General features: G+C 55.6%; 9 protein-coding genes across 9 annotated transcripts; 4 read left to right on the top strand and 5 right to left on the bottom strand.

The window, feature by feature from the left end:
* The first annotated feature begins 2153 nt into the window (after positions 1 to 2153).
* Positions 2154 to 3882, top strand: QBC33DRAFT_550567 (Caleosin related protein-domain-containing protein). The gene is made up of 5 exons (XM_060429093.1): positions 2154 to 2585; positions 2709 to 2933; positions 3011 to 3172; positions 3256 to 3348; positions 3438 to 3882. The coding sequence occupies exons 1-5, from the start codon at positions 2370 to 2372 to the stop codon at positions 3576 to 3578; spliced, it is 837 nt and encodes a 278-aa protein (XP_060279378.1). The 5' UTR covers positions 2154 to 2369; the 3' UTR covers positions 3579 to 3882.
* QBC33DRAFT_250790 (secreted aspartic proteinase precursor) lies at positions 3754 to 5703 on the bottom strand. The gene is made up of 2 exons (XM_060423000.1): positions 4748 to 5703; positions 3754 to 4678 (listed from the first exon to the last, which is right to left on the bottom strand). Exons 1-2 carry the CDS (start codon positions 5487 to 5489, stop codon positions 4170 to 4172), a joined length of 1251 nt encoding a protein of 416 aa, XP_060279377.1. The 5' UTR covers positions 5490 to 5703; the 3' UTR covers positions 3754 to 4169.
* Positions 5704 to 7690: 1987 nt separating this feature from the next.
* QBC33DRAFT_250691 (uncharacterized protein) lies at positions 7691 to 9128 on the top strand. Its single transcript, XM_060422998.1, has one exon. The coding sequence runs from the start codon at positions 7973 to 7975 to the stop codon at positions 8777 to 8779; it is 807 nt and encodes a 268-aa protein (XP_060279376.1). The 5' UTR covers positions 7691 to 7972; the 3' UTR covers positions 8780 to 9128.
* Positions 9129 to 9374: 246 nt separating this feature from the next.
* QBC33DRAFT_460102 (uncharacterized protein) lies at positions 9375 to 10863 on the bottom strand (the record flags this gene model as incomplete). The annotated part of the gene is made up of 3 exons (XM_060424962.1): positions 9375 to 9685; positions 9762 to 10453; positions 10535 to 10863. 3 exons carry the CDS (start codon positions 10861 to 10863, stop codon positions 9375 to 9377), a joined length of 1332 nt encoding a protein of 443 aa, XP_060279375.1.
* Positions 10864 to 11152: 289 nt separating this feature from the next.
* QBC33DRAFT_250781 (putative permease) lies at positions 11153 to 14000 on the top strand. The gene is made up of 6 exons (XM_060422999.1): positions 11153 to 11488; positions 11556 to 11632; positions 11729 to 12763; positions 12929 to 13102; positions 13183 to 13256; positions 13353 to 14000. Exons 1-6 carry the CDS (start codon positions 11384 to 11386, stop codon positions 13502 to 13504), a joined length of 1617 nt encoding a protein of 538 aa, XP_060279374.1. The 5' UTR covers positions 11153 to 11383; the 3' UTR covers positions 13505 to 14000.
* A 267-nt stretch (positions 14001 to 14267) lies between these two features.
* QBC33DRAFT_518959 (OPT superfamily oligopeptide transporter) lies at positions 14268 to 16676 on the bottom strand (the record flags this gene model as incomplete). The annotated part of the gene is made up of 3 exons (XM_060426268.1): positions 14268 to 14380; positions 14455 to 16320; positions 16412 to 16676. The coding sequence occupies 3 exons, from the start codon at positions 16674 to 16676 to the stop codon at positions 14268 to 14270; spliced, it is 2244 nt and encodes a 747-aa protein (XP_060279373.1).
* A 3055-nt stretch (positions 16677 to 19731) lies between these two features.
* On the bottom strand, positions 19732 to 21869 carry QBC33DRAFT_480300 (major facilitator superfamily domain-containing protein). The gene is made up of 8 exons (XM_060425328.1): positions 21607 to 21869; positions 21517 to 21545; positions 21372 to 21456; positions 21266 to 21309; positions 21109 to 21216; positions 21017 to 21053; positions 20902 to 20961; positions 19732 to 20845 (listed from the first exon to the last, which is right to left on the bottom strand). Exons 1-8 carry the CDS (start codon positions 21759 to 21761, stop codon positions 19918 to 19920), a joined length of 1446 nt encoding a protein of 481 aa, XP_060279372.1. The 5' UTR covers positions 21762 to 21869; the 3' UTR covers positions 19732 to 19917.
* Positions 21870 to 22016: 147 nt separating this feature from the next.
* QBC33DRAFT_573675 (benzoate 4-monooxygenase cytochrome P450) lies at positions 22017 to 24115 on the top strand. Its single transcript, XM_060430713.1, has 5 exons — positions 22017 to 22397; positions 22466 to 22937; positions 23008 to 23663; positions 23722 to 23882; positions 23942 to 24115. The coding sequence occupies exons 1-5, from the start codon at positions 22308 to 22310 to the stop codon at positions 24084 to 24086; spliced, it is 1524 nt and encodes a 507-aa protein (XP_060279371.1). The 5' UTR covers positions 22017 to 22307; the 3' UTR covers positions 24087 to 24115.
* Positions 24116 to 24168: 53 nt separating this feature from the next.
* Positions 24169 to 27485, bottom strand: QBC33DRAFT_550537 (fungal-specific transcription factor domain-containing protein). The gene is made up of 9 exons (XM_060429092.1): positions 27199 to 27485; positions 27050 to 27138; positions 26719 to 26972; positions 26134 to 26625; positions 25880 to 26072; positions 25650 to 25817; positions 25092 to 25573; positions 24805 to 25038; positions 24169 to 24746 (listed from the first exon to the last, which is right to left on the bottom strand). The coding sequence occupies exons 1-9, from the start codon at positions 27364 to 27366 to the stop codon at positions 24475 to 24477; spliced, it is 2352 nt and encodes a 783-aa protein (XP_060279370.1). The 5' UTR covers positions 27367 to 27485; the 3' UTR covers positions 24169 to 24474.
* Between the last annotated feature and the right edge of the window lie 239 nt (positions 27486 to 27724).

The following is a 27724-nucleotide window of genomic DNA, read 5'->3' as shown; positions in this document are numbered from 1 at the left end:
GAATGTGAGCCTGGATCTCGGCTGCTGTTGCCGAATTGGCAAGTGCTGAGGGGCAGGGGGAAGTGGGGAGGGGTGGGGGAGCTCCGAGTCAATGTCACTGAAAGCACCGTCCGCGAGGTCGAGATATGTCGACGGCTAATTATAATTAGATTATAGATGAACAGCTCATGCGTCGTCCGTGTTCCTGGCATCAATGATCGCATAGTGTGGTACCGAGATCTTGTTCTCTCTTTCCGGTCCTGCTTTTAATTTATCTCGAGCCCAACCAATTGGTAATTACTACGTAGGTGCAGTAATCGGTTGATAGTCGTGGAGGCGACATCAAGGTGCCGGTCTCGTCGGCCGCGAAAACAAGAGGCAGGAAGCAGAGAAGCATACGCCAATTGCCTCTGACCCAGTGTCTTGGCCATCCATTTATTGATCTTGCAAGTTGCATCTGCATGGTCACTAACTAACTCTCGTCGATATCGCCATCCCCAGATACCTCCCGATACCTCCCCATCCTCCCCGGAGGAGCATCTCGCTCACCGGCAAACGTGCCGCCAGCATGCCCGCCGTATATGGTCCCCCCACGGCGCGACAACAACGGGATAGACAAGCATTCTTGAGCTAGACTGTAAGCGGCCAGATGGTGATACACACGAACAGGGCGCCCATGATGCCTTGTTATCGGATCTAGCTGATGACGGGCTATACTTCGAGGACCGGATCTCGCTCGCCAGAATAGATTTGAAGCAGACTTCAACCTGCCGTAGATATGTGTATGCTCCGTGATGGCGAACAAGGTTTGAGCTGGCGGGAGGACCAGCCACTTGTCCTCAGGCCTGCTGTTCCCAGAATCGAGACTGACAGAAGGTAGTGTAGCGAGATTGGCACTACCCACCTGGGTATGTAGAACTCGAACGACAAATGCAGGAGAAAAATATAGGCATCCCAGTCCTGAAGAAAGGCATGTCGCAAGTGAGTGGCAGTTTCATGAAGTGATTAATTACATCTTCGACGAGGAATAGCCGTCAGCCCACCAATGATAACAGAGCGCCACCATCAACAGAGTCTTGGATCTCTACTAGTAGTAAGTAGTAGACGTCGTCGGGCTTCCCCCCAAAGCGCGTTCAGTCAGGTATTTACGACCTAGATACAGATAGCCAGGGTTGACCTGTGGTGTGTAGATAGGCTGTACGGTAATTATGACGAGACTGCTTGATAAGCCTTCTTGATCTTCAGATGTCGACGTTGACCCCTCGGTAGAAAAGCTACACGCTTTCGTGTTAGGGAAAGTTCATCCCAATATCTCGGGGATATCGATGTCCTCGTGGCACAAACAGTCTCTTTCGTCGAGTAATTTTCAGGGGAATGCCAGGGGGATGGCAGGGGAAATAGGGGGTTATCCCAATACCCAGTAACTATATGTTGACCCTTTCAGCTACACTCCTTCTGCTACCTTTTCAAGCCTGGTAGATCATATTCTAACCTTGCTATCCAAATGGTAAGCCACACGATCAATACCGGAGCAGAGATTTCACGAGGAGGTTCACGAGCCACCCTTGAATCCTCTTCTATAAGTCATTCCAGGGTTAACAAGGTTCTTGCCGCTGGATTGGCTCGGTAGTTGATGCATTGAAGTGCTTAAGCTCTGAGCCTTTCTCTATCGACCCTCTTGAACACACCTCAACTCTACCTCCTCGTAAGACTTGCGCATGTGAAGTGGGTAGTCATGCCTGGTGCTACATGCATCTCGAAAGTCTGCTTGCTGTGCTTCATACGGTATTGTAGCTGTTATGGTTAGATAATTACTCAATCTACCACGCCGGTTATAGATCTACGAGGGGATTTGGGGCGTGGAGTCCTCGTCTTCAGTGAGCTACAGAAAGATAGGAATTCAACTTCGCCAGGAGGCTTCTCTGGTTCTTCCAATTACACACCTACCGGGATTATCAAGCATGAGGCCTCAGCAAGAGGCTCACATTTGGATAGACGCTCTGGCTATACGAAGGATTGAGAGGGGTGCATGAGAAGCTGCATGAAAGACCCCTCTCCCCTTAGTTAAACCACCTAGATCACAGGTCTAGTGAGTCGTCATCCAGTCTACCCAGCTCTGATGTCATCATCTATCTATCAGCCTGCAATTACCAGCTTTCACATCAACGGCACCCCAACAAACTGTTCCTCACATGCCAGACGTCTTCCAAAGTCAAGGTTTATCCCAACAGGAGCGGGAGCCCAGGAACCAAGCCAAACTATTAAAGCCGAGGCGTACCATTTTTCCGATTCCACGACGACTCATCCCTTATACCTACCTAGTCCTCGACGTTGAAGCTCAAGGAGAAGCAACCGAGTTGTAGTTCCTTGCGAGAGAGAAAGAAAACACCATGCCTACTGGCCCCGCGCCCCAACGCCGTCGTGGGAAAGAAAACGGCTTCAGCGACGCCATGTCCGTCCAGAAGTGCCCGGCAACCCGCAAACGCCCTGTCGCCGTCGACGCCGACCAACATATCGACAAGCCCTCGGTCCCTCGCGCCAACCTTGCCATCTCGACCCAGGAGCCGCACGGAAGCGTTGACCACGCCCGGAAGTTCCACGACTATGTGAGTGCGAGACGAGCTCTGCCCCCCTCCCCTCTGCCCCCCCCCCCTCCCCCCTTTATTTTTAATCTCCTGCCCAGCCCATATATGTACGTGCAACTAACCGATTTCTGCCCCGGGGACAAGACTGTTCTGCAGCAGCACGTCCTCTTTTGGGACCGGGACGGCGACGGCCAGATCTACCCCTGGGACACGTACGTCGGCTTCCGAGACTTGGGCTTCAACATCCTGTTCTCCCTGCTCGCCATGGCCATCATCAACTTCAACTTCTCGTATCCCACCCGCCTGGCGTATTCGTTCGTGCCCGACCCGCTCTTCCGCGTCTACGTCGGCGGCATCCACAAGGCCAAGGTAAGGGCAGTTTTCTTTCTCCCCCTCCTGCCCGACCGGGCAGACTGAGAGAGCTTGACTGACTGACACTGCCACAGCATGGCTCGGACAGCGGAGTTTACGATACCGAGGGCCGATTCGTGCCCCAGAAATTCGAGGACCTGTTCTCAAAGTGGGATAAGGAGGGCGGGGGGTCGTTGACGTTCATGGAGCTGTTCAGCATGATCCATGGGAACCGCCTCGTCGCGGACCCTTTCGGAGTAAGTATCCACCCACGGTGGATGTCCTTCCCGCACACCTTGCTTCCCCGTGGTACACTTGCTGATAGACATACTTCCGCCAGTGGGGTGCGTCCATTTTGGAGTGGGTGACGACCTGGCTGCTAGTCCAGCAAAGGGGGAGGGTCTACAAAGAAGACCTGAGGCAGGTGTACGACGTAAGTATCCCGGTCGTTGCTGTCCTTTTTCAGGCATGGTACTGCTGTGCGACTTGCGAGGTTTCTAATGCTCAACTCGTTCGCCACAGGGCTCCATATTCTGGCGCATACGCGAGGCACGACGAGGCAGAAGAGAATGGCGTCGGCCATCTGGGGTTGACGGGCCGTCTGGGCCTGGCGGGCCGTCTGGGGTCGACGGGGCCAATTCGATTGAAGATATGGCTATATAAAACTGGTTGCTGGAGACTCTTTGAGAGTCATGGTATTCATGGTATTAATTAGAGTAATTAATTACAGGGTAGGTTTTCTCGTGGACAGGGGTAATATGGAATGGCTCTTAAACAAAATAACTTCTCAGAGGAGTGAGAAGGGAGGTTGGAGGAAAGTAGGTGTAACTCCTGGCCGTGAAAGTTAATTCTCACAATGATTTGACATGTGATAAGTCAATCGAGAGCATGACGTCATGGTCGACCACATATGCAGCCACACCATTGCATCACATTTTGGAAGCTAAATAGCTGATGGAATAAAGCCTACTGCGTAGACAACTGCGATGGTCTCTTCTGAGTGCTCCCAGTGACTAGTTTTCAGCTAGTAGTCTGTCCTACTGGTAGTTGTGGGTAAAAGTAGGAACAAAAACGCGTCGACGATGGAAGACGGGTTTGGGTATTTAGTGGGTCCTTCCCAACAATCCACGCCCCCGCGCCCAGCGCCGGGGTGGTGCAGGACACGTCAGGCGTCGTCTTGTTTAGACCTCTACCAGCCCCCCCTCGGCTCAGCTCCCCCTTCTTCATCCACAGGCGGCGGCTTAAAATCTCCGCTCAGGCGAGCTTCTTCGCCGCCCAGCCGAGCTGCTTCTTGCCCGAGTCGAAGACAACAAAGGCAGCCTTGAGGGCGACATCTCCGAAGATGGCGAACCCAATACCGCCGTCGTCCTGGATGCCGCCGAAGCACTGGTTGCTGCCGTCATCGAGCGGGGCGAAGTTGACGAACTCGCCGGGGACGGTGACCTGGCCACCACCGGAGCCGACGCCGTAGGTGAAGTCGGGCAGCGCGGCGGAGCAGGGGAACACGTAGCCGCCCTGGGTGCGGTCGTTCTTGGCGCCGCGGACGCCGGCGTAGTAGGCGCGCACGACGGCGGTGGGGAGCAGCAGCAGGGTCGTGCCCGTGTCGGCGATGCCGCGGATCGACGTCGACGACGAGACGTTGCTGCCCACGCCGTAGCCCGACGCCGTGAACATCCAGAAGCCGTCGCTGCTGTCTACGGGGGTGTACGACAGCGCGCCGGTGTAGGCCGTCTTGTCGATGTAGCCGAAGTTGTACTTGCCCGCTACGAGTCGGTGTCAGTCGGGGAATGTGTTCAGATGTATAAGAGAAAGGTGGATTGGGCAATACTCACGGCCATCATGCTTCAGATCCGCGGTCCAGACCGGGGCGTCCAAGGACGGCAGGGCGGTGTCGAAGAAGGTCTTCTGGGGAGTCGGGGAGACGGTGTTGATGCTGCTGAAGGCGAGGCCTAGTAGGCCGTCGTTGTCGCTGTCCGCCGTGAAGGACGACGAGACCTGCCGCGCCAGCTCGACCGCCTGGCTCTTCACCGTGAGGCCCCCGACGGTGACCGTGTCCAGGTAGACGTCGCCGCTGGAACCGCTGCCGTCACCGTACGAGATGGACCAGGTCGCGCCGGTCAGCTTCTTGGAGGTGTTGCTCCTGGACGGGTTGTAGATGGACTGTCCGTTCACCGAGCCGCGGGGCGTCTCGGAGCTGAACACCCACAGGTCGCTGGATCCGGAGTCGAAGTCGAGATTCAGGACCTGGGCGGGGCTTCCGATGGAGACGGGCGTGAGGTACTCGACGTCGTACTCCACGGGGGCGGTCGTCTCGCTGCCCGTCGAGCGTTTCTGGACGATGCTGGCCACAGCGGAGGCCAGCTCGTCGGAAATAGAGATGCCATACTTGCGGTACGCCTTGGCCAGAGCAATGGGGCCGTGCCTCACATGGCGCGAGTTGTGCACCTGGCCAACGGAGAAGGCTCCACTACTGCCAATGGGCGGCACCGGGATCCCGACCCGGGGAGGGACCGCAGACGCAAGGCCGCCGGCGGCGAGAGTCGCGGCGAGGAGTGCGTTGGAGAGTGGCGCCATGGTAGGTATCGCGTGGGGGCACAGCTCACACAGCAAAAGGAGAGTCTAGGAGGGGCAGGTGGATTGGGGGGGCGGGATGCTTGAAGGCTTGGCTGGGCTGGACTTGGCAGGTACGGGGCGCGGATGGTGATGGGAGGTGGCAGCGGTGCAGGCCAAGGATGACCTCCAAGGCGGCTCTTGTCTTGGTATTTATGTGCCAAGTTATGTGCCAAGTTATGTGCCAAGGTCTTCAACAGCACGTCTTCACGATCCACCAACGTAGTAGCCATCTGGACTGATCATCTGTGTCTTGGGCAGGGGAGTTGTGGACGTCTCATTTCGTCGACATGGCCACTTGGAAGGCTGTGTGCGCCCTTGTGAGCTGGCAGGCCAAACATGCAAGTCCGGCAATGGCACCTTCCAGTGCTTCCCTAGCCTAACCAGGCCAGTATGGAGCGCAGTATGGAGCGTTTTCTCGGAGGAATCACATCGCAATGGCAGGTGGAAAAAGGGTTCCATGCTTCAAAGGGGTGGGCAGCGCCGGTATTGGTTTGTCCAGTTGACTCTAAAGTTTCAGATCTCATTGGTGGCGGCCAACTGCACAACGCGATCGCCATCAGGACCCCGCTATTGCCGGCGCAGATCTGCGTCCTTCATCCTTCATCAAGATCTTCAGGGGGTTCAGTGCTGAAATCGACCAATGGGGTGCGTCGGATCAGCACTCTTGTTCTGCGCGGTAAGCGAGACACGCAGTCACCCACCCTTCTTCGCCGAGGCTTGATCCCCAAATCTCGTGAACAACGGTCACCAGCCACAGATATGCCCTTCGTGCATGGTGCAATCCGTATCCGGGTTTGCAAAGAGGTGCATCCTTGAAAGTCACCTGCCATTTCAGCACCACCACCTGCCCAGACAGGTAGGTGGTTATCAAGCTCACCAAGATAAACCAGCAGCTGCCGGCCACTTTCACGGGCAATCCATTGCCAAATTCAGCAAGAAAAACGATTGGAAGCATGTATGCCTTGGCTACAAGAAGGAGGTGGTGCGATGCCACGAGCCAACGCGGAAGCATGCCAACTCTCCGCCTGAGCAGCCAACGTGTTAGGCGTCGGAGAATCAGTAAACCAGCTGAGTGTTCTTGCACGCGTTACCTCTTACCTCGACCAATCCGAGGGGGTCTCTCCTTCCACCAACAGCAAACAGCCAACAGCCAACAGCCAACATCGGCATTCCCAAACAGCGCCCCTTGTTTTTGTCCCTTTTCTCTAGGTACGCCGCATCCTCTCTATCTGTCTTAGTAATCGGTTCAACATATTTTTCTCTTCCTCCAAATCGGCTGGCAGTCAACGCCGAACCAACTCCCGTCCCCCTGAAATGTGGCGTCCATGCTTACGCCAGTGGCTTGCAAACTCTTCATCTCCGTCTCCATCACCCGTTGCCGGTCTTGTCTGTACCGTGCGAGGCCCCACGGCGGGACTGAATTCGGACAAATGACTTCCGTCTTCCGGTTCATTGACAGCGCCGCGCCTCCGACAACCGGCGGGAGACTCCTTACGTAACCCGGCTGAACACGCCTCGGAAGCTGCTCCCTCGAGTTACTTCTTTGCGCCTGGAACGTTCTAGGCCTTCGTTACTCGTGGCCTACCCCACTCTTTTGGTATATGAACGGGCCTCTCACCGGCGCCGTCCTACTCCAAAAAAGCGGGGGCGTGTGTTCGCCGGGTGTGGCCCCGGAACCGGCCAAGGAGGAAGAAGGGGGAAGAAGGGGGAAGATCGGGGGGATCGACAAGCCAAGCCGGGTACCCGACCTGACGGTAAACGGCCCAACATGGCACCCCACCCGCCCGCTTTTCTTCCCGGCCAACTCGCCAATGGGTGTCATCCGGTCCCTGGACGCGAGTCAAGCCCAGGCACAAGTTTCCGATTTCCACGGGAGTTGACATCAGGGGAGCGTAGTTTACCCCTGGCCCGAATCGCTAGCGTGGTCGGCATATCCAATCAGGAGAACTCTGCTTCAACGTTGTCGACTTGCAATTGGATCGGATCGGACAACTTCACAGCCTTGTGGGGGGCTCTAGAAGAATGAGAGAAAAAAATCAGAACAAAATCTCTCAGTGTTCTGGAATGATTTTGTCAGCTGTAGTACATAGATGTTGGTCTGGGTCCCCGATCTTGCCATCTTGTTGGTGTGTAGGGTATGCTCTCAAGCCGATGTAGTCGTAATCGAAGCCGTAGTTCGCAGTCGCCCCACGAGGCTTTTCCCCAGGTATAAAAAGGGCTGTCTTGTCGCGCCTGATTGAGATGATGCTCGTTTAGACAATCATCAATCTGTTTTTCCCATCAAAACATACACTCTCTTGTATCAAAGTCGTGTGGCAGGCCACTCTTCCCTTCACTGCGACTTCAGAGCATATTCGTCATTTCTTGACAACCTCTGTTCCAATCTCTTGCCAAAATTCCTTAACTGTCTGACGCAGTTCGATCATTCCATTCACTAAATCACCATGTACGGTTACACCACCATCTCGCTCCTCGTAGCCGCGGCTGGCGCCGCCGCGGAGGGTCTCTCCATCACCCCCCACGACAGCTATTCCTCCTCCGTCGGGGTTCTGGGCTGCAAGATCGACACCAACCGTGTTGCCTACTGGCCCGGCTCCGTCGACTGCAACAACATCTGCGTCAAGCTGACGTACGGGGGCCGGTCAGTCAACCTGCTGCGCATTGACGAGTCGCAAGGGGCCCACGACATCAGCTACGATGCCTGGAACTACCTGCAGACGGGTGACTCGGCCACGACCAACCCCATCACAGGCGGCGGGGTAACCATGGACTACGAGGACGTCGACGCGTCCGAGTGCGCCAACCTCATCAAGACAGACGGCCAGAAGCTGCCCTTCAGCGCGTCCAACAGCATGAACTTCATCAGCAGCTGTCTCGCCCAGCCCTCCAGCTGGGTCGCGCAGAACTATGTCCTGTACAACATCCTCGACTCCATCTGCACCCTTGGCTACGATGAGACCTGCACCCTCGACCTGGCCACGAGCAACCAGCCCTCGTGCCCGCACACCCTCGGCCTGACCGACCCCCTGACCGACCCCGCCGATGCCGTCTACAACATCGAGTACCCCTCGGGCAAGACCGTCCAGGCCGGCACGAGCCAGGCCGCCAAGGTGAAGGTCGTCGCCAAGGACAGCTCCGCCGCCAAGGTCGCCACCAAGCAGTCTGCTGAGCGCAGCGCCGGCAGCGCCGGTGCCAAGGTCCCTGCCGCGCTGGCGCTGGTCGCCGGCGCCGTGGCTATGAGCGTCCTTTAAGCCAGCCAGCCAGCCAGTCTGGAGGGAGGGATTTGATGTTGCACGAGTTTCATTTATGTTGGGGAAACGGGGTTTCGGGGTACATGTTTTATAGATGCTTTTTTACCAGACTTGAGAGAGTTTTGATGGAAATAAGACAGACAATCTTTCTGCACACAATATCCACCGTACCGACCGCGATGAGACGTGACTGACGTGACTCGAGGCATGTCGCATAGCAGTCGGCCTGCTTTTTGATGCCGGCAACGCCTGTCCGGCTATCCGCCAACTTTGGCACGTTTCTGCATTATTGGTGGAGGTCTGGGGACTTAAAAGAACGCATTGCAAATGTTCATACCTAAGCACGTGCTAGGTACCGAGAAAAATGGACATAGATGGTCTGTGCTCAACCAGTCTCGTCAAAATTTGCAGCTTCGTGAGGAGGGGTAGATATGTGGACCTTCCTTTCAAATGGTGTTTCTGGTGAGGGCTGCTCGGAGGACGATGCATTCTTTAAACGAATGATTGGATTTAGCGACGCCAACGCGGAAGACTCTCGCCGACGGGCCCTGGATCCATTGATCTCGAGGAACAACAACCGATGCGGCTCGGAAGCTCACAGTGCAAAGTCCATAACCACCACGTTCTTCTTCTCAGCCGCACCCTCAACGTCGGCCCTCACGAACAACGACAAGACATTGTCATGCTCCAGCCTCTGGACGTCGACCAAGGGCTCCCCCGACAGGCCCCTCCCGACCCAGACTTCTTCCTGCACCGAGTAATTGCTCGCTTTCGTCGCTCTCACGATGTACATCTCCGCAGTCGACGGATCCGGAAGCACGGCGAAGAGATCGCCGTCGCGGCTGATGGCCAGCCGGCCGCGCTTGGTGGGCTTGACGGACCCGATGGGCCGTTGTGACCATTGACCTTGGGTGGAATGGATTATAAACATACGCCCCTCTGATGCAACGGGGCCAGGGGGTGTCGTATCCTCTCGACTTACCTTCCGGTGATCGATAGTAGTGCTTCCAGACGAGTTCGCCATCCAAGTCATCCCGGTTCAGGACGTGCACGCCGCCTTCGGGGTCGACGGCCTGGGATTCCTGGTTCGTCAGCCCGCGGCCCTTGGGTATCTCGACCGCGACGATGCCCTCGCAATCATTCCTCACAGTCCCGCCCGCCTCCAGCGACGCGACGACCTCGCCCCGGCCGTTCCGCCAGCTCGACCCCTTGTCATCGCTGTACGCGTAGCAAATGTCGTGGTTGTTCTCGGCGCCGTTCGGTCCCGCCTGCCGCTTGTGCTTCGTGTCCAGCGGGTCGTCCCACCCGTCGTACGCCACGAAGCCGCGGTACACCCACGTGACGTGGAGGCGGCCGTCGCGCCAGTCCATGCCGTGCACGTACGGGTTGCTCCGGACGCCCGTCAGGTGCGCACCGACGTAGCGGAAGCGGCCCGCGGCGGCGCTGTACAGGTACAGGTGGTCGTCTCCCAGCCCGGCCTTGCCGTCGCGGAAGGAGCAGAACAGATCGTCCCCCATGGGACCGAAGCGGGGGTACGTCACGTAGCCGAAGTGCTCGTGCGTGCTGGGCAGGCCGGGCAGGTGGTCGAGCGTCGGCGTGAAGAGGTCGGGCTTCCACTCGAAGCGCTCGGGGTGCTTGGCAAGCCCCTTGGCTGCCGAGTATCGATACCGAAGGCTACCCAGTCTTGGTCTCAGACTGCTGGCTTTCTTCTCCCCCGTTTGCCTCTGCGGCACAGGCACATGTGGTGAGACTCACGTGTCACAATGGTGGTCATAAGACAGGTGGATGGTGCCATCCCCCGGGCAGACACCGATCTGGACCGTGTTATGGCCATCGTCTACAATCTGCTTGTAGTCATCAAAGACCAGAACCTGCCACGCCCCAAGAGGCAGCTTCCTCCGGGCCAAGTGGACGTATAGCGGCTCGGTCGGGGCATCCGGAGAGAGGTAGCTGTAGAAGGCTGCGTATTGCCAGCCAGCGAAGGAAGTGATGGCATCTTGCTGGAAGGCGTTGCCATTGAGTACAAACGCCCGGTGGGAGGGATCCGGGCCCAGAACCGTGACTGTGGGTTCTGCCAACACCATATCTGCGTACGCATGTAGCGGTGACTGTGCGATGGCGGACCAATCGGATTCCGTCATGGAGAACACCCCCCTCCAAAGAATGCGGAGTCCTACCGTACCACGCAAGTAGAGCCTTGGGGTAAAGTGACGGTCAAGGAGGGGGGTGGACGAGGGGGTATTTAGCCTCACTCACCCGGAGGCTTGGCAACAGTTCTTTCGGTCTGTTGATCCTCGCGTCCATCTCCTTTGGTTGGTGGGGAATTCTGCCAGGATTAAACCGATTGCAACCCCAATCTGCGTGCGGATATTGCCACCAAAGAGCCGTCGGCAGGGAGTCTTGGGCCGCCCTGTCAACTCAACCCCACTATGCTACCCCAAAGGACGGCCCCGGTCTCAACGGCCGGGGCAGGAGGGGGAAGCTCTCTTAAGAGAAAACGGGGCCCTTTGCTCTCCGGATTGCGGTCATTTTCTCTTCTCTTCTCCATTCTACGGAGCCCACCGTGAGACTCGACCCAATATCGCCCCCGGAAAATCAGCCAAGATGGGGTTCTCAGCGCGAATGTTGCAGAAGATCGTGAGGAATGAGGCCATGGCCCAGGATCCTCCCGAGATCTATGGCTGGCGCGTTTACCTCCTGGCCTGTTCGGTGAGTTGATGGTTTCCCCGCCTGTTCAATTGGCGATTTGACTAACATTACGCGCGCGTCTGAAAAGGCCTGTTTCGGTGCCATGTCGTTTGGCTGGGACTCGGCAGTCATTGGGGGAGTCATCGTGTTGGACCCTTTTATCGCGTATGAGCCAATTTCCTGTCTTTTCTTTTCCCCTTCCTATTTGCCTCAGCGGACAAAATGAATGATTGATATTGATGTTCTTCCTTCTTCTCACAGGGATTACAAGTTGGGCGACCTCAAGTCACCGGCGTCCGCCAGCCTAGCGGCCAACATCGTATCCACACTACAGGCCGGGTGTTTCGTTGGCGCCCTCGCGGCGTCCCCGCTAACCGACAGGTTCGGGCGCAAGTGGTGCCTCATCGGCATCTCCATGGTCATCCTCGTCGGCGTCATCCTGCAGAGCGCGGCGTCGGGGAACCTCGCTCCCATGTACATCGGCCGCTTCGTCGCCGGAACCGGCGTCGGCGCCGCTAGCACCATCAACCCGATCTACGTTTCAGAGAACTCGCCGCGAGCCATCCGCGGTCTCCTCACGGGCCTCTACCAGCTCTTCATCGTCACGGGCGGCATGATCGCCTTCTGGATCAACTTCTCGGCAAGCATCCACTTCAAAGGCAAGCTGATGTACGTCTTCCCGCTGGCCATCCAAGCGCTGCCGGCCGTCCTTCTCGGGGGCTGCATGCTCCTATGCAACGAGTCGCCGCGCTGGCTGGCCCGACAGGACCGCTGGGAGGAGGCCAAGCTCATCCTCTCCAAGACCCGCAATCTGCCGCAGACTCACCCTTACATCGAGGAGGAGTTTAAGGAGATCGTCGATCAACTGGAACACGAGCGCCGGCTCGTCGGCGACGCCACCTTCTGGAACCTGCAGCGGGAGATGTGGTTGATTCCCGGCAACCGCCGTCGGGCCATCATCTCGGTCGTGCTCATGATCTGCCAGCAAATGACGGGGACCAACGCCATCAACACGTACGCGCCCACCATCTTCAAGAACCTCGGCATCACGGGCATGTCGACGTCGCTCTTCAGCACGGGCATCTACGGCATTGTCAAGGTCACCTCGTGCATCTGCTTCCTGCTCTTCATGGCCGACTCGCTCGGCCGGCGCCGCTCTCTCCTCTGGACCTCCATCGCCCAGGGCCTCGCCATGTTCTACATCGGCCTGTACGTCCGCATCGCCCCGCCTAAGGCCGGCGACACCGTGCCCCCGGCCGGCTACGTCGCTCTGATCTGTATCTTCCTGTTCGCCGCGTAAGTCTGCCCCGAACGAAGCCCGACTCCCCTTCGTTAGCCCTCTGACTACTGCATTGGAATACCCGTGATCATCCATCACGTGATCTCCCATCCAGCAACCCACTCACTCCCTTCCTGCTTCTGCCTCGTCTCATTTTGCTGACATCCCTACCCCCCAAACAGCTTTTTCCAGTTCGGCTGGGGACCTGCCTGCTGGATCTACGCCAGCGAGATCCCGTCGGCGCGGCTGCGCTCCCTCAACGTTTCCCTCGCCGCCGCGACGCAGTGGCTGTTCAACTTTGTCGTCGCCCGCGCCGTGCCCACCATGCTCATCACCGTCGGCAGCAATGGATACGGGTGAGTGTGCCCAAAAAAAAAACCCCCCAGTAAAGACAAAACGATACCCATGGGGGCTGACTTTGACTTTCCCTCTACAGTACCTACCTCATCTTCGGCAGCTTCTGTTTCAGCATGTTCCTCTTCGTGTGGTTCTTCATCCCCGAGACCAAGGGTGAGTAACTTGACCCCCATCCCTCCCCCCCCTTGTCATCTCCCTTTCGCACAGGGAAAAAGAGAAAAAGCTGACTCCTTTTTCTTCTTTCACCAGGCGTCTCCCTCGAGGCCATGGACAAGATGTTCGGCATCACCGAACTGCCGCCAAAGACGGTCGAAGGCACCGAGAACAACAAGGACGAGGCCGGCGCCTCCGAGATCCGGGTCGAGGAGAAGCAGCAGTCGCATGTGCAGCAGGTGGCATGATAATCTCTGGGGAGAGGATCCCCTTCGCGGTTTCTTGTTTGCACGTCGACGGCTTGTTTTGAAGGCAACGGGCGAAGCACGCCTGTGGAGAAGGTGGTGGTAATTGAGATAGGGAAGGACCTAGGTGGCTATATATATATCATACACCCCATATATATTGCTGTATTTCCTTCATCATCGTATCTAGGGATCAACCGAAGAATATATCAGGTTCTTCAACTCGGGACTAGACCACAGACCCATGTTCCCAACCATTCTGAGAGGACGCGCACCGTCTCTCAACTGACAGACGTCCCCACTAATATCCCCATGTGCTAAGCGAAGCTCAGAATGATTGGGGACAGGGGCTGTGGTCTGGTCCCAAGTTGAAGAAAGAACAAACCCAAGCTTGACTCGTGTCACTTGGGAACAATATCGCCCAAACTGACTCAGCAACAACTCGACTCGATCTCGAAAAAAAAAAATTTACCAAGTCAAGGTCGGCTGGGACCAGACCGAGAGCAACACAATCCCCTTATTTTACCCAGATAATTACTTCATGTTTATCACTGGTGTCACTTCAAGCATCATGATACATGTCACTGTCACCGGCTTGCCTGAAGGGCAAAACGAGAGTTGAGAAAGAATACTCATTATTAGAGGTATCATGCAATGCTTGAGAAAGAGAAAAACACCAAGACTACACGCGAAGTTTTCCTCCGCGCCTAGATTATAACAGGCACCAAAACGACTCTTTGCGATTCGGAAACAAAAGCACTGTTATTTAGCACTCCAGCATCGGGCAGGCGATCTGGGTGCCCTTGACAGACCCATCCACACCAGCCAGCGTGAGAACAGCGCCAACGACGCCGCCGAGACCCTCGCCAGCGATAAGACCTGGGGACTTCATGTCAGCAAGAAAGCCTTGTGTGTGAAGTATGTTGAGAGGTGGGGGGGAGGGTTAAACTTACCGGCAGCGACAGCATAGCCGTAAATATCCCAGGATTCGGCCTTATACTTGCGCCAGATGGCAGCGATGATGGCGCCGAGGAGGGCGGCGTTGGCAAAGACGGGGGCGGGGATAACCCACGAGAGGGCGATGGCGCCCCAGTTGGGGAGATAGGCCCTGTACTTCTCGCGGGAACCCACGAGGTAGTAGTGGCGGAAGACGACTTGGGCGACGGAGAAGATGCCCATGACGATGGCGAAGATACCCGATGTCTTGGGGATGCTGACAGTGGGGTCGGTCACGGCCCTGGCGACGGCGGCCCAGGCGGACACGGACGGGATGGCGAAGGCGCACTTGGTGTAGCTGGAGTCGTAGATGCAAGGGTAGGCGCTGGTGAAGAGGACGAAGAGGCCGGGGGCTAGCCAGACAGCGATGAAGGTGCCAAAGGCCTGGGCAATCCACTGCTTGATGGGAGGTGTGCCTAGGAGGAAGCCGGTTCGGAAATCGCTGGTCAGAGAGGTGGCGACATCGGCACCACCCGAGGCGAGGCCACCAGCAACCAAGTTGAGCTTCTGGGCGTGCGCGACCGAGAAGCCGGAGCTGCTGGTGGCGGCGCCGAAGACGAGCTGGGAGGCCTTGGAGGCGGCGGTGAGCGGGGTGTTGTCGGTGACGGCGCCAATCTGGATGGCCAGGAAGGAGAAGAGGATGGCGAGGATGACGGCGAGGATGGTCAGGCCCGGGTGCATCTCCCACTGGAAGTGGAAGATGAGAATGGCGGCGACGATGGTGACCAAGAGGCCGAGGGTCCACATCCAATGCTTGACCTGCTCGTCGGGGGTCGAGGGGTCCTCGATCACGTCCTCAGCCTTCTGGCGCTCGGCTCCGTGCTTGGCAAAGAAGGCGCTGGACTTGCCGCGCCCGATGAGCATGCTGTTGATGCTGGCACATCCGTGGTTCCAGAGGGCCTTGATTCCGACGCCGATAACCTTGTACTGGATGACCAGCTCGGCCATGGAGCAGCACACCATGACCATGACACCGGGCCAGAGCAGCCAGTACCGAGGGGACGGGGGCCCCTTGCCGAGATCCTTGAGCGAGGCGAACGAGTACATCGAGTCCCACTTGGGGTCGTCGGGGGCCAGTTGGATTCCAATGCATACGCCATAGTGGACAAGCAGGGGGCCGATCAGACCCCAGGCGAGCACGCCGCCGATGAACATGGAGATGGCAGGGTTCAGACCGATGAGGATACCAGATCCGATGAAGGCCGGTGTCCACTCGAAGTACCAACCCCACGACTCGATGTTCAGCGCCCAGCTGGTGTAGCCGCTCCAGATGTGGATCCAGGTGAAGACGTGCCAGTCGTACAGGATCCCGACGGCGTAGTACGACGCAATGCGGTGGATGAAGGCCGAGACGAAGGCGAGGCCGAGGCCCTTGAGCTTCTTCATGGCCTCGATACTGCCGGCAGCGCCAGCATGCATGGACCGGATGGTCAGCGCGGTGGCAGTCGGCGTCGGGAACATGAGCTTCAGCTCGCGAGCGACGTGGATGATGAAGAACTTGCGCAGCGGGGTGACGAAGAACAGGCCCAGGAACGAGCAGACAAGGGTGATGGTGAAGATGGCACCGATGTCGTCCCTGGGAGACCTGGCCGGGCCATCGGGGTGCATCACGTTAAGTTGGTAGAGCGCGGGAATACCGGCCACGAAGATACCAGCGATGCCACCGGCACCAGTGGCCGCAGCCTGAACGATCGAGTTCTCCTGGGGTCCAAAGAGACCACCGATGATGGGGACGCGCTCGGCCTTGGACATGACCCTCAAGATGCCATAACCGAAAATGGCACCGAACATGCTCGCCGAGAAGGTGAAACCAGTCTTGAGACCTTTTCCCCAACAAGTATCACGGTCAGCGGGAGGGGCGGAAAGATGGGGGAAGGGGAAAGCGGAAAGTTTTCAGCAGGCACCACTACTCACCGAGATAGAGATTGGATGCGTTGACCAGAGCGCCGAGGATGCAGCCAACGACGACTGCTCGGATGGTGAGAGGGTTGCCCTCGTAGGGGATGTTGGGGTCCATGGGAAGCGGGCGGTAGAGATCTAGCTCTTCCTCCGCCTCGTCAACCTCGACCTTGATGTCGTCCTTGACGTCCTCCGTGTTCTCCATCGGCGGGTTGGACTCGGCGAAGGGCCGCATGTTGGTGCCCGGGTCAGCGTGGACCTCGGTCTTCTCTGACGACATGATGGCTCTCTCTGCTGCTGTCTCTGCCGTGTGTGCTGGGACGGGACACGGGATAGGAAGAAACACCACACCACGTGAAGGTGTGATGAGGATGGAGATGAGGATGAGAAGAGAAAAGACGGGAAACCCCAAACGAAGCGGTACGGGGCAGGTTATTTAAACTTCTCAAGCAAGAGGGATGATCACTCTCCCAAGGTAAATTCATTTAGGCCTTTAAGGGGAGGTATCGGCCAAGTATCCGGCCATGCTAACCAGCTCATGGGTCTCGTGGGTTGCCCCTCCCCACCAAACGATGGTCAGCAAAGGGCAGGTACCATGGCTGGTTCCTGACCTAGCGCGGCGGGCAGCTTCCCGCCGGGGGTTGTACCTTGGCTGTTGCGCCCCGAAGCTTATCTCGCCACTTGGAGTTGCGGGCACGCATGGCTCTGGCCGCATGTGTACTTGGGCGGTACATGCAGTGCTCTCCCGCCAGAGATACGTGAGGGAGGAAAATGAAACGTGTGCCGGGATTGTCGAGCCCGCACCATGCAGCAGGCAAAAAAAACCCCAGAGGACGATCCCTGCCGGGGCCAGGACATGCATCCGCGCCCCACCTTGCGAGCTGATTCGCTGGATCAAGCAAGTCGTCCGTATTAGGCAGGTCGGATTAAGCCCCAATCAACGTGGGGTCGCCGTGCGCCCAGCCGAGGACCCGACCTGTCTTGAAGGTTTCAATTTAGCTTCGCTGCTAACGCGACTTGCAATCTACTCTACTACTGCTCAATGGTGTATAGGGGCAATCCAGGCCAATCCAGACCAATAGCGAGTTCTGTTTTCTGACTCGCGTGTTGCTTGATGCACTATTGAAGCTGTGTAATTTGTGTTCAAGGTTTGAGTTGAACCGTCGAAACTTTCGGGCAATGAGCACTGAGCCCTGGTTGCGGGCGGCGGCGGGTGATGCATGGTTGGTTTCGTTTAAACCGGCACTTCTGCGGGGAAAAGTGTACATAGGTACCTGCCAATCTTTTGTTCCATTCCCCTTCCGCCAACGAACACTGGACACTCGCAATCGCAATCGGAGTCCATTCCATTTCCATTTTCCCTGATTTATCATTTGTGTTACCATATCTCCCCCCCGCCACCCCACTTCCTCGCTGCTTTCATTGAGCATCTAGAACTGCAAGTCGAAACTAGGTCCTCGTTCGTATCCAAGCCAACGTTGGCTAGCGGCCTTCCTCCTGCTAGTGTCCAAATATCTTTTTGCCGCCAGCGCCGTTGCGGCTTCCCTCCTGCCCTAAATCTCTTAGCCGTCGCGGCGCTAGCCAGCCCACCGCACGCACCCCGAACCAACCACGCGACAGCTGTTACTGAGTCCCCAATTCCCAATCCCCGGCTGCCACTAATGCGTGCAGCCTCAGCTGGATCTTGGTTCAAACAGGCAGGTGGCTGGCGCCGGCGCGCCTTGGCACTGGAGCCGCTTACTGTCCGAATTACCATCCCCAACAGCTCCTTTCTCACAAAACCCCGGGATTGAACCTACAAGCAATCAGTCAGCGGAAAACAGGCCGAGGTCAGGTAGGGGAAACTCTTGGCTTCATGGTTCGAGCTTGTGGGAAGCTGCTGCCGCTGCCTGCTTGCGCTCCGACTTTCCGAAGACCCAAACTCGGAACCTTCCGCAGAACCACCTGCCCAACGCGGATTATCAGCCTCTGAAGCTATTTGCTCGCCACCACCCCTTAAATGTGTGTCCTACTCAGCAGCTTCTGTACTTTGCCTAGACCGGTGCCCACATCGCGCTCCCAAGATTCCCCCAACATGCGTCTCGTACCGCCCACACCTGATCTCGAATAGGTTTGCCTTCCCGCCGCCCGAGTCTCCCTTGCACCACCCCGTTACCCATTATGGGAGGTAGGTAAGATACGACCCCATCTTTCCCCAACCATCTCCATCTTGTCTCGCCATCCCCGGTCTTGGGTCGGGTCCAACAGTCCACCCGCAGCCACGCGTGGTTCCCGTTCCCCGATCCCCCATTTCCCCATCGTCTGATCTGGGGTCGGGTCTGGGGTTGGGGCTTACCAACCACGGACGCCGCAATGGCCCGTCGCGAACCGGGTGGGTGGTGGTGCGGAAAAGCTCCATGTCATGCCTACCTGCATTGACCAGAAGGGGCGCGGCTTCCTCCCGATTGCTCGTTTAACATCTATGCTATAGCGTAGCTCCGTGTAGGTATCCGTAACTACCTAAGTGACTTCTACTTGCCCCTGAGACGGCTGCCGCATTCTTCCGGCGTTTTGGGGAGACTATCTATCTATCTATCTACCTTTCTTGAAGGGGGAGGTGTTCATCGCTATCTCTCCTGATGCGGCTCACAGCCCTGCCGATGCAAACCCGACTTGGCAAGTGGCTTATCATGACGGGAACAAATAGCAAATCACGGCCGAGCTTTTGCCAATGCTTGCCAAGCAACCCAAGAACACAACGTCCCAAAAAGTCGGGTCTCGTAAATCTCGTGCCATCTTATCACTCGAATGGGATGCATTCCGTCACGTATCCTTCGATGCAAGAGATTTGGAGGAATCAGCAGCGCACTGAACAACCCATTATCTCAGAATGGAAAGACGAAGATTCAACTCCACCTCTATCATCCGGATCCCAAAGTCCAAACTGCCTCCAGATAAGCGGCTATCAGTGGCTAGATTGATTGATTACGCTCGGGTGATTTGTCGCTTGACGAGGTAGGCAGGTAAAAAGGTGTCCCCCCTGTTGGGTTGCGTGTATTTTTGGCACTTTCGCTCGCTTCTCCAATGACGATCTCCCCCAGAAAGGAGAGAGGCGAGAGAGGGGTTCTTTTCCTCCTGAATCCTAGGGGTTCGCCACCACCAACCACGGATCAGAGAGGGCGTGGTCAGCCTTTACGTGCTTACACCCCCGACTCCGACTCCTCTGGTTGTCCAATGTCACGTTTCTCTGCGCTGAAGATCATTCGCCTCCCGGTTGTCGTCGGGAGGATTCCAGCCATGTAGCCGCCACCTCCTTTTTTATCTTAATCTTCTTTTTACTCTTCTCTCTGCTTTCGCGATACGGTAGCCCTATTACTACTGGAAAGCTTAATGCTTGCAGCTTTTTATATTATTAAGAATAGGCGATAATGCTTCCACTGTACTGTCTCTTAGCAAGCCTTGAAAGATGATGCTTCTATTATACTGTCTACTCCGGTAGCTAGAAGGATACTTTGGCCTCGAAGGCTCCAGCTTCCAGGCCCTTACACAGTGTAATAAAACTCGGGGTGAGTGTGTCCCAAATCCTGTGTCTCCTGTTCCGCCTTCCCCTCCACAAGATAATCCCGCTGCCCGGACCGCTTCAGCTTGTTCTCCCGGTGCAGATTGAACATGGCGGCACCAACGATAATCAAACAGAGTCCCGCGAAACCAAGATTCAAAGCGTGCCCTTTGATATACCTCGGTGCATCCGGTAGCAGGTAAGTCCATGCGGCGATGAGTCCACCAATGTTTCCGAAGCCCACAACGGTCCCAGCAGCGATCGCCCGTGTCATGTGCCCTGCGCTGTTGTCGACACACCAGGCAACGAGCATTGGAGACGCGGTAAAGGCACCAGTGAGGCAGAGGAACAGGGCAAAGTAGTGCACCCCGACGTGGGTGGGCACGAGCAGGATGATAAATCCCAACGCTGTGAAGGGCATGACTCCGAGAATCCACGCGCCTCTCTTTCGTGTGCGGTCTGACATGATGGTGACGGTAACACAGACAATGGTCGCCCAAGCGTAGGGGGGCACTGAGAGGAGCTGACTATCGATGCCACTGTAGCCCATGGAGTTTAGAATGGATGGGATAAATAGGGCCATGGAGTTCATGGTGAGGAGGCTGCACAGCGATGCAATTGAAAGAAAGACAGTGTTCCAGCTGAAGACGGCACGCTTGACGTATCGCATGTCGAAGCGTTCGAGATTCTGTGTCTTCATGTCGTCGGTTATGCGTCTCGAAGCGGCGACCTTCTCTTCCGGAGTGAGGAACGACGCCGTGGCAGGAGAGGAAGGGAGGATCAGGAATGCCACGACGCCGATGATGACGGAGATGAGTCCTTCAAAGAAGAATATGTTGCGCCAGGTGTGAATTATGCCCCATTGGGGGATCTTGGTGAAACCTGTGGCAAGTAGGCCTCCAAATGCGCCACTGAAAACCATCGGTAAGCGTCCCAAACTGCTTTCCATCACTTGAAGTCTTCTTACCTCAAAGATGCTACACTCGCGTAAAGGCCGACTCGAGTCATGAGTTCATGTCTTCGGTAGCTGGATAGAGTTAGAATCTAGGATATTCTCTTCTGCGCGAGATGATCAAACTTACAAGCAAGAGAGCGTGTAAGTGATGCCTGGCATGATACCTGAGACGGTGTTAGGCACGTTTGCGCTCATATATTGTATCGTGCATTTATTTACCCGCTTCAGCCATTCCGAGGCAGGCTCTGGCCGCAAGAAATCCATGATAAGACTGTATTGTTGACATGCACATGGCAATAATGCCAAAGCATACTGTCAAAAAAGGGACTATCGTCCTGGTTAGCGTGGGTTGGATCGAGGGTGCGGGATAACAAACTCCAAATCTTTGGCCCAACGAGCTTGCACATGATGTTCGCGGGGCTGTGGAACTATTAGTTCTTTTCTTCTCTCCCCCTTCAGCCAAGGCACCATGGTGTACTTACACCTCGAAGAGGATGTAGGGGACGTAGAAGCAACTCAAGCCAGTATTGAAGCGATAACCGTCAAGCTTCAAGTCAGCACCCATGCCTACAGCCTTGTAAGCAGGTGGCAATTTGAGAGACTCGGAATGGAAAGGGAAGATATTACCAAGGACTCGCGCGTTGCCGGCATTGGATCTTGATGACCGAGTTAGCACACCACAAGTCGCGATGTGGGATCCGGACCGTCTGTAATTACCTGTCAATGAACGCAAAGAGGTAGGTCAAAGTCAAAATGGGCATGATGCGCCAGTCAAGCTTTCTGCGGACCGATGCCTCCAAGGCCGGATCAACAGGAGCTGGACTGTCGACATGTTCGCTGTGGACTGGTGTGGGTGCTTCTTTCGCCTCCATTTTTGGTGATGCAAGCAGAAGGGATCTTTGACTTCCAGCAGGATAAGATCAAGCTCAGTATACATAGTTTGCAGGAAACCCATGGTGCCAAGTTGTGTAATCTGTATTAGGAAAGGCGCCGTGAAGCTGGCCATGGGGCTGGGGCTGGCGGGAGAGGGAAGGGTGGGTTGGGGTGGGCCGGGTCGGGTCGGGTCAGTGCTCTAACCACGGAAGTTCCGGAAGTCAACGGGACGCCTATCCCCGCTCCCCGTTCCGCGATCCCCGAATCCCTCCCCCACCAGCGATTGCTTGGGAATCTCGCACATATGATTTGCTCGCCCTATTTCGAGGCTGCAGGCTGCCGGCTTCCCCGAGGGCCTCGGCCTGGACTGCCAAGGGGAGACAGTGCCATTTCACCTGTGTACTGAGCTTTTGGAGTTGGGACCAGTTGAAAAGGCAGCCATCATTTCTAAATTCATCTCGACTTGAATCTTCACGACTGCAGACTCTTTGTCACCGGCAGCTTGAGATTCGCAGAGGACTCTACCTCTTGATACCGAGAAAGAAATGGGCATCTTAACTGATCATGCAGCCTGGACGCAGCCCTCGCTGTCATCCTCGTCTGTCCAAGTCGTGGTGCTGCTTCTATTCCTCGCCGTGCGTGCCTCCTCCAGTGTCGGACGAAGTTTCTCGCTCGATCAGTGACTGACAACGTTTTTTTAAAGGGCTTGACCGAGGCAGCATTGCTCCTCTTCTCCAAAATCCGCCACTTTCCTGGGCCTATTTGGGCTAAGCTGTCCTCATTTTGGCTTGCTTGGCAATGCCGCAACACGCGGCGTTCGCAGGCCGTCATGGAGCAACACAAGAAATACGGAGACTTTGTTCGAATTGCCCCCAACCACATTTCCATCAACAATTCGGCGGCTGTTGCCGAAATTTATGGCCACAAGACAGGCTTCACGAAGAGCGAATTCTACGACGCCTTCATGCAGGTGACACCGGTTGTCTTTACCGCCCGGGATGTCGCAACGCATGCGAGAAAGAGGAAATATATGAATCCGGCCTTCTCCGCACGTGCCTTGTCTGATTTCGAGCCTCATATGGACGTGGAATTGGTGAGGTGGAAGCAGCGGCTGCTCGGAATGCTCGACGAGTCAAGGGCAGGGTCAGAGGCACGCATCGACTTTTCTACGTGGAGTAAGTCTCCCCATCCTCGGAACCGTCTTCTCTCGTTTAGCTAGCTAGGCTGATGGTTAACGTCTGGCAGCAAATTATCTGGCTTTTGATGTGATCGGAAGCTTCGCCTTTGGAAGATCGTTTGGTTTTGTCGAGAAGGGCAACGATCCGTATAACCTCATTTCGACAATCGATGTCCGTGGAGAGGTCCTCAATGCTCTCGGAACCATTCCTCCTTGGATGAGACCCTACATGAAATACAACTACTTGGATTCCTTCTGGAGTTCTGGGTTGAGAGCTACGGCTAACCTTGAGAAGATTGGACGCGAGGCATATCGCCATCGCAAGGAAGAGTCTACCCAGGAGCGCAAGGACCTCTTGAGTTTCCTCTTTGCCGCCACGGACAGCGGAACTAAAGAGCCAATCCAGGAGGAGGAAATTGTTGCGGAATCCATCAGCTTCATCGTGGGCGGGAGCGACACTACGAGCAGCACCATGACGAATTTCATTGACATTGTCTCTCGCGATCGGGCATTGCAAACAAGACTCCAGCAAGAGATTGATGCAGCATATCCCGGCGAGAAAGACGCTTCCTGGGTTCCTGCTGATAAGGAGGTCTCCAGACTCCCGTTCTTGGTTGCTGTCCTGCGAGAAGTAATGCGCTTCCGGCCGACAAGCGCAACCGGCTTGGAACGCGTAACCCCTAAAGGAGGAAGGGTCTTGGCTGGGAAATTCATCCCCGAAATGGTAAGTAAGCCCCGAATGACACAAGCTGTATTTAACTGCTTGCTAACTGCGATGCAAGACGGTCGTCAGCGTACCAACATGTGGCGTCATGATGGATCCGAACCTATTCAAATCACCGACAGAATTTAGACCGGACAGGTGGCTCGAACCAGAGGCTGACAAACTCCTCGACTGCTTCTTCCCATTTTCCACTGGGCCTCGCGCCTGCATCGGAAGGAAGTAAGTGCATAATTACACCACCCTAGAACGTCTGACATGGAGCTGACTGGCCACTTCAGCTTTGCTTGGATGGAGATTCTGAAAGCTGTGGTCTTGGTGTTTAAGCATTTTGACGTTGAGAGACTGAATGACAACCCCACGATAATCAAGGAAGGGTTTTTTAACAAGGCTAGTGAGTGTGAGGTGAGAATCCGGAAGCGCTGAAGATCAAATTAGATGATATTAAATCAAGGCTATTTTCTCCATCGCTCAACACCAAGGGGAATGAAGAGTAGACGCGAAAAAGGCCGTAGTGAGATAACTGTTAGGTAATTAGGCAGGTGGGCGCGAGAAGTGACTCTATTGATTCCGGATCTTCTTCAGCTAGTTGTGTCTCGACTCCCCTTTCATCACTGCCGTAAAGCCCCATGGTCTATAATACACCCTATCATACAGTCGGGAACTGGTTTCGGTCTTGCTGCTCCATATTCGGCGGAACTGGCAGTTGAAACTTTGGGTTGGGTGCGATGGAGTTCCAGGCGTTTTCATGCAACTGCAGGCACCTGTCTTGTGCTGCGGTCCCTCCATCTGTCTTGACCGATTGCTGGCTCTTTCAAACAGTCATCAAACTGACTAACCACGGATCAAATCCGCTCAGGTCACCAAAGCCTTCAAGGTCTGCAGATGTCCAGGGCTGAGACATGTCCTCCAAGGGGTCAAATATGTTACGTGATGCTGGTGGAATGGGGACGTCTCCATTGAACGACGCCTCGAAGATCAAACCTTCAACCTCTCCAGCGGGGGTTTCTGCTCCCGTAGGGTTGGTCGTAGTTCTCCCGGAAAGCGCAGCCGAGACCAGAGCGCCGTTTTCAAGGTCAGACTGGCCTGTGTCACGATCAGACTTTGCCATGGAATGGGGAATGTCGGCTATCATCGAACTTACCTATTATGATTGTACAGGTTCTGACGAGCTTCGCCAGTATCCTCAGAACTCGTTTGGCGGTCTGTGCACCATTGCCAATCCGTTCCGTTGCTTCAATTGCCAGCCGTAGTTTATTGGCCAACTCAGAAACAAGGTCGAGGTCTTCTCGGTTGTGGGTCGTTGTGGCAGAAGACGTGTTCTGAGGAACTAGCAGTAGAAGAAGACAGCTATAGATGACAAGGGCTGCATTGAATGCTGTGAAAAGATTTAGGACTGCCTTGGTCTACTCAGGTTTTAGGGAGACTCACTATAATAGATAGAAAACCACCAAGCACCGAGAAGAGTCGTCGACCTGCTCACTCGGTGAACGATGTCAATGATCTCCATTGCAGAGTCCTGGCAGGTGGTGACGCTTGACTTGGACATCTCGTCGGCAAAGTCTGATGTATTTTCGACTGAATCTGGCCCAAGAGGGAGTTGCCCCCTTTGAAGAAGACGGTTGAGGATTGGACGGTGGAGCAGGATCCTTACGTTGAGGTATCGCAGCTGGGCGACCACACTGAGGCGGGCAAATATCGGGTGATACGGCGGGCAAGACCATTTGCTCGCCTCTTGATTCTCCCAAGGGCGTAGCAGCAGCTTCTCCGGTAGACTTCTCTTCCAACCGCACAGCTTCTCCTCGATTATTAGGATATCCTGCATCAGGACGGACGTCTGTTGAGTGATTTCTTCGTCCAGGTTCTGTCCATATAATTTGGCAACAACCGAGCCCAGGATTTTGTATAGGGTTCTTTAATATCCGTCATGTCATGTCAGTGCTCTAAACTTTGCCAACTTGGAGTTCTTCAGGCCCGGGGTGTACCCACATTGTCGCAATGAAGAAGGATGCAGTGTTTGGTTGGCCAGCCTCGTTGTAGTCGCCGACATGGCCGTTATCCTGAGAAGGCGTATCTAAGCCAGCATCGAGCGGAAGTTCAAGATTTATTTGTTCGTCTTGAATCATAGGTGGCCGTCCCAGTGTCATGCTGAGAGTTCTGGTGCCGTGCGATTAGCCCTGTTGCAGCTACAGGTAATTATGTATGTAGGCACTACTCACCTATCCATGATGAAGCAGCCAAACCAGAGTCGCTTTCGGACTTCTCTTTCTGAGCCTTGAAATTGATTCATCCTTGAGGCTGAGTGTAGACCGAGTCGTATTGCTGCCAGCACTGCAAGGCCATGTAGAGTCCACGTTTCTTCAGGGCGTTGAGTGCCTTGGCAGTACTGGCTTAGCAGGAGAAGATATTGCACTTAAATCCTAGTTAGCTTGTAGGTGGCGCCGTCGTATAGAGGGTTAGGCCAGCTGCCCACCTGTTTCAATATCACTTGACTGTTGACTGTTATTGTTGCACAGCGTCAGGGCCCGGCCGAAGAAAATATCGGATTCGGCAGCGTTCTTCGGGACTGCCTGTTCGGGCTTTGCGCTAATATATGTCGCGAAGGCAAAGATGGCATTGAAGAGGGTTAGCCAGGATCTGCTTACGCCAGAGAATTGCTTGCGTTTGAAGGCGTAATATGATGCCAGGACTTTTCTTTCGCTGATGAAGGGAAACATAGTCCCAGTGTCGGAGAAGTAAAGTTTCATCAAGTGCACAGCTCGGCACTCGGGGGGAAGCACCAAAGCGCTCATGGAGGCTGCGTCGAATTGGGCCAAAGTCGCGGTTGAAGCATCAGGTGATTGCAGACGGGACACAGGCTCTTGTGTCCCAGCCCGGTTGGATCGCTGGGGAAATCCGACAGTGTCCATGACAGCGGAGGTGGCTCGTGAAATGGACTGCAGGAACGAGATGTTGGAAGATGGGCCTGAATTGGGCGGTCAATGGAGGCTGGAGTCTGCAGGGACACTGTTGCTCACTGTTGCTGGGGTAGACAGAGGTTAATTAGAGAGAAGCTTACCAAAGAAGCGCGCATCAACTTGACCGTTATTGACGGCTGCGAGGCCGTCTACAGTGTCATCCGTCATGTTGTGAACCTGCACTTCGCCGTCGTCGAGCAAGGTGAATTCCTCGGAAGGAGAGTCTTGTGTTGCTGTGCCCATGCTGCGGGGTCCAGATGATAGCCGCGCTTGGGAGTTTTGCTCCTGGTGCTGCACCAGTTGTTGGAGGGTAGATTCAATAGCCTTTAGACGCTCGTCGTACCCATTTGGTGGTCTGCTCAGGCGTGATGCCATGTCGTGATAAGCACATGGGCTCCAGCGACGCCCGGACATGGGGAACAGGTAACTGACTTTGCTTGGCTACTCCTTGCGGGCTGTTTGTAGACACACTGAATGCCTAGTTCAGCGCAGAAGCGACACGATGGCCGAGTCCCGTCGCACTGGAACGACGTTAGTCTCAGCCTATCCATTGGATCACTTTGAGGATATGGGCTACTTGCCCTGGATTTGCGGTGGCGGCATGAGGTGCACGCAATAGCGATACGGCGTCGTTTAGATGCTGACTCTTCCCGTCCGGTTTGTTGGTCAGGACCTGCAACAGATGGAGCCTGCTCGGACCACGCAGCAGATTCCGGAGCTCCAGTATTCCTCGGGGAGGCGGATGACATGACGCGGCAGGATTGTGGTTTGAACACTCGATAGCGTACTATGGAGGTGGTATTATAGCAGGAGCTCCTCTCTTCCTCTGCCCGAGGCAGTTGTTAGATTACAGATTTCGACATCCAGTGTGAATGGAAAGTTGATCGGGGAAGTACTTCCTGTCGGCTAGTTATGGCGATGCGGGGATTTTGCGGGCACGAATCGCAATGGGAATCATTTTAGCGCGTGGAGGAGTCCCACATGGCGGGACTTGCCTGCAGAAAGTGCGGGGAGGCCTGGAAGCTGGAGATACTGCTTGATGCTACTGTAGTGTAGCTAGGTAAAACAAGGAACTATACACAGTAGGGTTAGGAACACCTGAAATTT

The sequence above is a fragment of the Phialemonium atrogriseum genome (assembly GCF_030411735.1).
Source record: "Phialemonium atrogriseum strain 8032-3 unplaced genomic scaffold QBC33scaffold_34, whole genome shotgun sequence".
NCBI classification, from domain to species: Eukaryota; Fungi; Ascomycota; class Sordariomycetes; order Cephalothecales; family Cephalothecaceae; genus Phialemonium; species Phialemonium atrogriseum.
This window is presented reverse-complemented; position numbering and strand designations above follow the sequence as displayed.

What these genes read in the sequence shown, in the direction of transcription:
- QBC33DRAFT_480300 (XM_060425328.1), bottom strand. Translation starts at nt 21,761, where the DNA reads ATGGAGGCGAAAGAAGCACCCACACCAGTCCACAGCGAACATGTCGAC. An exon ending in CGGCAACGCGCGAGTCCTTG is followed by an intron (nt 21,457 to 21,516) that starts GTAATATCTTCC and finishes ACAAGGCTGTAG; the next exon opens with GCATGGGTGCTGACTTGAAG. An exon ending in CGTTGGGCCAAAGATTTGGA is followed by an intron (nt 21,217 to 21,265) that starts GTTTGTTATCCC and finishes CCAGGACGATAG; the next exon opens with TCCCTTTTTTGACAGTATGC.
- QBC33DRAFT_250781 (XM_060422999.1), top strand. Translation starts at nt 11,384, where the DNA reads ATGGGGTTCTCAGCGCGAATGTTGCAGAAGATCGTGAGGAATGAGGCC. An exon ending in TGTATCTTCCTGTTCGCCGC is followed by an intron (nt 12,764 to 12,928) that starts GTAAGTCTGCCC and finishes CCCCCCAAACAG; the next exon opens with CTTTTTCCAGTTCGGCTGGG. An exon ending in CTTCATCCCCGAGACCAAGG is followed by an intron (nt 13,257 to 13,352) that starts GTGAGTAACTTG and finishes TTCTTTCACCAG; the next exon opens with GCGTCTCCCTCGAGGCCATG.
- QBC33DRAFT_250691 (XM_060422998.1), top strand. Translation starts at nt 7,973, where the DNA reads ATGTACGGTTACACCACCATCTCGCTCCTCGTAGCCGCGGCTGGCGCC.
- QBC33DRAFT_550567 (XM_060429093.1), top strand. Translation starts at nt 2,370, where the DNA reads ATGCCTACTGGCCCCGCGCCCCAACGCCGTCGTGGGAAAGAAAACGGC. An exon ending in TCGTCGCGGACCCTTTCGGA is followed by an intron (nt 3,173 to 3,255) that starts GTAAGTATCCAC and finishes TACTTCCGCCAG; the next exon opens with TGGGGTGCGTCCATTTTGGA. An exon ending in ACCTGAGGCAGGTGTACGAC is followed by an intron (nt 3,349 to 3,437) that starts GTAAGTATCCCG and finishes CGTTCGCCACAG; the next exon opens with GGCTCCATATTCTGGCGCAT.
- QBC33DRAFT_573675 (XM_060430713.1), top strand. Translation starts at nt 22,308, where the DNA reads ATGGGCATCTTAACTGATCATGCAGCCTGGACGCAGCCCTCGCTGTCA. An exon ending in TGCTGCTTCTATTCCTCGCC is followed by an intron (nt 22,398 to 22,465) that starts GTGCGTGCCTCC and finishes GTTTTTTTAAAG; the next exon opens with GGCTTGACCGAGGCAGCATT. An exon ending in GGAAATTCATCCCCGAAATG is followed by an intron (nt 23,664 to 23,721) that starts GTAAGTAAGCCC and finishes CTGCGATGCAAG; the next exon opens with ACGGTCGTCAGCGTACCAAC.
- QBC33DRAFT_550537 (XM_060429092.1), bottom strand. Translation starts at nt 27,366, where the DNA reads ATGTCATCCGCCTCCCCGAGGAATACTGGAGCTCCGGAATCTGCTGCG. An exon ending in GCCGCCACCGCAAATCCAGG is followed by an intron (nt 27,139 to 27,198) that starts GCAAGTAGCCCA and finishes ACGTCGTTCCAG; the next exon opens with TGCGACGGGACTCGGCCATC. An exon ending in AGTTGATGCGCGCTTCTTTG is followed by an intron (nt 26,626 to 26,718) that starts GTAAGCTTCTCT and finishes CGCCCAATTCAG; the next exon opens with GCCCATCTTCCAACATCTCG.
- QBC33DRAFT_250790 (XM_060423000.1), bottom strand. Translation starts at nt 5,489, where the DNA reads ATGGCGCCACTCTCCAACGCACTCCTCGCCGCGACTCTCGCCGCCGGC. An exon ending in GGATCTGAAGCATGATGGCC is followed by an intron (nt 4,679 to 4,747) that starts GTGAGTATTGCC and finishes ACCGACTCGTAG; the next exon opens with CGGGCAAGTACAACTTCGGC.